At 53.6% G+C, this 5534-nt stretch overlaps 1 protein-coding gene across 1 annotated transcript; it reads left to right on the top strand.

Annotated features, from left to right (window-relative positions):
• The first annotated feature begins 372 nt into the window (after positions 1-372).
• FXYD4 (FXYD domain containing ion transport regulator 4) lies at positions 373-5328 on the top strand. Its single transcript, XM_023198569.1, has 9 exons — positions 373-407; positions 1441-1486; positions 2656-2815; positions 3484-3516; positions 3627-3653; positions 4511-4585; positions 4689-4728; positions 5027-5064; positions 5142-5328. The coding sequence occupies exons 3-9, from the start codon at positions 2779-2781 to the stop codon at positions 5159-5161; spliced, it is 270 nt and encodes an 89-aa protein (XP_023054337.1). The 5' UTR covers positions 373-407; positions 1441-1486; positions 2656-2778; the 3' UTR covers positions 5162-5328.
• Positions 5329-5534: the final 206 nt, after the last annotated feature.

Raw genomic sequence — 5534 nt, 5'->3', positions numbered from 1 at the left:
TCTACTAAAATACAAAAAAAATTAGCCAGACGTGGTGGCGTGCACCTGTAGTCCCAGCTACTCGGAGCCTGAGGCAGGAGAATTGCTTGAACCCGGGAGGCAGAGGTTGCAGTGAGCTGAGATCACACCACTGTACTCCAGCCTGGTAGACAGAGTGAGACTCCGTCTCAAAAAAAAAAAAAAGAAGAAGAAGCCAAAAGAGGGTCTTCGGCCCAGCCTGCCCCTCCCCAACAGCCCTGGGTGTGGCAGGCCGGTCAGCCTGAGTCTCAGGAAGCCTGACCATTTCCCTCCAGCCTGCGTCATGGAGCCCTGGGCGTGGCTGCAGGGTTTAAAGAGCCTACCCACCTGCCTGGGCCGTCCACAGCCCAGCAGCTTCCTCAGATCCATTCTCTGCGCTGCCAGCTCAGGTGAGCCCCCACCCAGGTGACCAGGCGTCCACTTCAGGGCTGCTGGGTGAAGAGGGTGGGTTCCCAAGAATTGTGAGTAATGAGGAGCCTGTTGAGGTGTCTGAGGGCAGATATGGCTGCAGCAGACGCTTGAAGGCCTCTTGCTTTGCACCTACTGTCATACGGATGGTGGGTTGGGGGCTGGAGGAAACAGAAGCCAGCCCTTGGTTAAAGAATATATGAACTGGTGGGGTGCACCTGTGGTCCCAACTGCTTGAGATACTCAGGTGAGGAGATCACCTGAGCCAAGAGAGTTCAAGGCTGCAGTGAGCCGAGATCATGCCACTGCTCTCCATCCTGGGTAACAGAGCAAGACCCTGTCTCAAAAATATAATAATAATAAAAATAAAAAAATAAAACATGTGGCCTAGAGTTGAGACCCTCATATTCCAGGAACTCTTGTTGGTGAAGGTAGAGAGAGACCAGTGAAGGCTCGGGGAAGCCAGCTTTGGAGACTGCTCCTAGCCCAATAACCCATGTTCAGAAGCAGTGCCTAAGAGTCTCTCCCTCCCGTGCCTCCCTCACACTGTAGAAGGAGCAGTTTATTTATGGATGTATTTATTTATTTATTTTTAGATGGAGTCTCACTCTGTTGCCCGGGCTGGAGTGCACTGGCACGATCTCAGCTCACTGCAACCTCCACCTTCCAGGTTCAAGTGATTCTTCTGCCTCAGCTTCCCAAGAAGCTGGGAATACAGGCGCCTGTACCACACCCAGCTAATTTTTGTATTTTTAGTATAGACGGGGTTTTGCCATGTTGGCCAGGCTGATCTTGAACTCCTGACCTCAGGTGATCCACCCGCCTCAGCCCCAAAGTGCTGGGATTATAGGTGTGAGTCACTGTGCCCAACCTATGGATGTATTTATTGTAACAGGTTTTTAGTGCTTACTGTGTGCTAGGCATGGTTCTTAGGCTTGGCAAATAGGAGTTCATGTAATTCCATTGCTATAACCTTATGAAGTTGCTACTATTCTGATGATCCTCCTTTTACAGGACACTGGTGAAGGAGCAGTGAGGAACCTGCAGAGTCACACAGTTGGTAAGTTGCTGAGAATCGACCCAGCCCTAGACAGCTGGCCCTGGATCTGTGATCTCATCAGGAGGCCAGAGCTGGGTACAGCAAATGATGACAATGGCTTCAGTATTGAAGACTTGACCACACTAGGCTAACAATGTGCAAGGGGCTGGGAGGGGCCCTGCGCTCAAAGACTCAGCCTCCCCAAGGACAAGTAAATGGGGTCCTGGCTTCTTCCAACCTGAGGGAGAAATGTCATACCACAGGAGGTCTATACTCTGAGAGCAGAATCTGGGGCTGCTGGAGCAGGGTCCCCTGCCAGGGCTGGCAGGGGAGGTCCTGGCTGCTGTAGTTGCCTCATCCCAGGATTCAGCGCTTCTTTCTTCCTCTGCACCCTTGCTTTTGTGGAGGCTGTCTGGGAATTCAGACTCAGGGCACTGGACTCTGGCCACCCCAGGCCCAGACCTTTGGGAGCAATAGCCTGGGGCCTGATAACAATGCCCTTTGTGTGGGGTTAGGAAGTCCAGACCCTAACTTAGAATAGCAGCCACCTGACCCTGGGCATCTGATTACACCTCTCTAAGCTCCATTTCTTTTTTTTCCTCCTCTGAAATTGAGACAATAATATTGTCTTAGGCCGGGCGCGGTGGCTCAAGCCTGTAATCCCAGCACTTTGGGAGGCCGAGACGGGCGGATCACGAGGTCAGGAGATCGAGACCAACCTGGCTAACACAGTGAAACCCTGTCTCTACTAAAAATACAAAAAACTAGCCGGGCGAGGTGGCGGGCGCCTGTAGTCCCAGCTACACGGGAGGCTGAGGCAGGAGAATGGCGTAAACCCTGGAGGCGGAGCTTGCAGTGAGCTGAGATGCGGCCACTGCACTCCAGCCCGGGCGACAGAGCAAGACTCCGTCTCCAAAAAAAAAAAAAAAATATATATATATATATATATATATATATATATAATAGTGTCTTCCTCATAGGGAGGAGTAGGGGGTGGGTTTGTCACATGGATTTTAACAACGTCTTCTGCAGCACTTACTCTGTGCAGGCACAGTTCTGAGCTCTTAGCTCGTGCTTACTCCCTCAAGCCGTCACTATCTCTAGGTGGGAAGACAGAAAGTAGTCACTTTCCCAAGATCACCCCACAAGCAAGTGTATCCTTGGGGTTTGTACACCTACTCTCACCACAGGGCTCTGCCTGCCCGCGCCCCCTGTAGCTGACCAAGCCAGCTGTGGGCCTGGAACAGATCCGTGGGCTGCAGACCCCAGCCCCAGTGCCTATCCCCCTGCAGCCCTGCTACTCGAACTGTGACATGGAGAGAGTGACCCTGGCCCTTCTCCTACTGGCAGGTGAGTCCTCCCAGTCTCTTGGGACCCTCTTGCAATCACCCCACCCACAAAGGCAGCAAAAGTCAGACAACATCTCCCAAAGGGGGTCTGGTTTTCAATCAGCATGCTTTATTTAAACTGACAATTTAGAGAGAAACATGAAGGAAATGACAGTACAGGTAGGATGAGAATATTGCAAAAAGGTCCTAATAGCTCCAGAGGAATTGAACCATGGAAAACATTAACCACCTGTGGCTTGAAGACAAAAACAGGATGGCACAGTGGCTCAGGCCTGTAATCCCAGCGCTTTGGGAGGCCAAGGTGGGAGGATCACTTGAGCCTGGGAGGTCGAGGCTGCAGTGAGCTAGGATTGCATCATTGCACTCCAGCCTGGGTGACAGAGAGAGGTTCCATCTCAAAAAAAAGGCAAGCACTCCCTGTCTCTTCAGGGGGCAGAGACATAACAAACCATCCCTGTTAGCAGGCACACAGCAGCATCAGGAAGCCTGGGAAGGCAGGGCTTGGGCGGGGCCAAACCCTGAGGCTGTGTGGGGCTGGGGAGGGCGTGAGGAAGGGAAATGGTGGCTCCAGGGTCACCCTACAACCTCTGGGCTGGGGTCCTGCTGCCTGACTTACTTGGACACCAGTGTCATGAATTCCCACCCATTTTCTCTGCTCCTCCCACACAGGCCTGACTGCCTTGGAAGCCAATGACCCATTTGGTGAGTGAGGCCCCCAAACAGCCTGCCCACTCTGCCCACATCTCCCCTCTGATACCCACATCCTGTCTCCTGGTTCTGGTTCTGAAGTCTTTTCCCCCTACTTTTTCTAGCCAATGAAGTCGATCCCTTCTACTATGGTAAGAGCTGATATTCCCACCCCCACCCTCCCCTTGCTTATCCTGGACCTCTTTGCCAGACAAGTTGGTGAGGGGTGGTGTGGACCTAGTGTACACAAAGTGGGATGGGGGATTAAACCTGGTCTGTGTGACAGCGTTGCTCCAGCAAGGGGAGGGTAGCCACCGGATGCTTAGGAACCCTCCTGGAGAAGGGTTGGTGTCTGGGCGGTTAGGGCCCCCCGATACATCACCCCTACCCTCCTGCCTTCACTCACCCTCACCCTCCCCTTTCCTAGTCCCCAGCCCTTAGGCAGTCCTCCTCTCTTCCTCTCCCCTGGGCCTCAGCCCCAGGATAGCTTTCCTTGATCATCCTTCAAAGTCCCTTCTTTGCGCATGTCCACTTCTTTTTTTTTTTTTTTTTCTTGAGACAAATTCTGACTCTGTCGCCCAGGCTGGGGTGCAGTGGCATGATCTCCGCTCACTGCAACCTCCACCTCCCGGGTTCAAGCAATTCTCCTGTCTCAGCCTCCCTCGTAGGTGGGACTACAGGTGCCCGCTGCCACGCCTAGCTAATTTTTGTATTTTTAGTAGAGATGGGGTTTCACCATATTGGTCAGGCTGGTCTCAAACTTCTGACCTCAGGTGATCTGCCCACCTCAACCTCCCAAAGTGCTGGGATTACAGGTGTGAGCCACCATGCCCAGCCTCACCTTTTTTCTTCTTAGTGTTTCCCCACCAGACACAGAATGATGTCTCTGTTGCTGGCTTGTCTTTATGCATATGGCAGTGGCTGGCACAAGCAGGGGCTCACGAATGTCTTTTGAATGAATGAGTGAGGCCCCAGGCTGATGCAAGCACACTCTCTGTACCTGCCCCAGACTGGAAAAACCTGCAGCTGAGTGGACTGATCTGCGGAGGACTCCTGGCCATTGCTGGGATCGTGATGGTTCTGAGTGAGTGGCAGGGCAGGTGGGGCTGGCGGACAGGGTGGGGCAGGAAGAGAGAGTGCTCTGATTCCAGCACTGACTCTGGCACTGACCCCTCTCTCCCTCTCAGGTAGCAAATGCAAATGCAAGAGCAGCCAGAAGCAGCACAGGTGAGCCCAACCCTGTGGTGCGCCCCTCCTTCGGGGCAGAACTATGGGAGGGCAGTCCTGACCTGCAGAGTGGACAGGGTCCTGGCCACTCACTGGACTTGCAGCCAGCTTTGTTATTCAGATAGTCAACCCTGAAGGGCCCCAGTCAGGGAAAGCTCTGACCTCGGTATTGTGTGAAGTGACCATGGAAGGAGAGCAAGGAGGTGCACTCTTGGGGCCAGGCGGCAAGAGTCTGGGATGTAGGGTAGAAGGTCCTCCAGGCTAACCTGATACTACTCTGATGCGGTCCTTTCTCTAGTCTCGTACTTGAGAAAACCATCCCACTCATCACTCCAGGTGAGACGGGCTTCCGTGGGCTGAGGGGGTGTCTGTGTAAGGACTGTGTCTGATGGCCTGCCTGCCACTCTCCACAGGCTCTGCCACTACCTGCTGAGCACAAGACCAGCCTCCAGGGACGGCCTGAAGCCTAACACTGGCCCCCAGAGCCTCCTCCCCTGGGAGGACTTATCCTCAAGGAAGGACATCTCTCCAAGGGCAGGCTGTTAGGCCCCTTTCCAATCAGGAGGCTTTTTGTCTGAATTAAACTCGCCCCACCACCCCTTTCTCTGTAGTCTTGTGATTCATCGTCCTTGGGTCTGGGAGCGAGTAATCCCTTGGATTGCTGACTTTCCCTGGAGGCCCACTCCCAACAAGCTTCCCGATCCCTGAGTCCCTGCCGCCCAATTGTCTCCTATGGCTCCCACTCCAGCAAGCCCCACAGAGACCCATGCACCGTGAGACACCACAGTGTTATAACAGAAGACCTT

Source organism: Piliocolobus tephrosceles, chromosome 9, assembly GCF_002776525.5.
Source record: "Piliocolobus tephrosceles isolate RC106 chromosome 9, ASM277652v3, whole genome shotgun sequence".
Lineage (NCBI taxonomy): Eukaryota > Metazoa > Chordata > Mammalia > Primates > Cercopithecidae > Piliocolobus > Piliocolobus tephrosceles.
The sequence above is the reverse complement of the archived record's forward strand: the minus strand, read 5'-3'. Positions and strand labels throughout refer to the sequence as shown.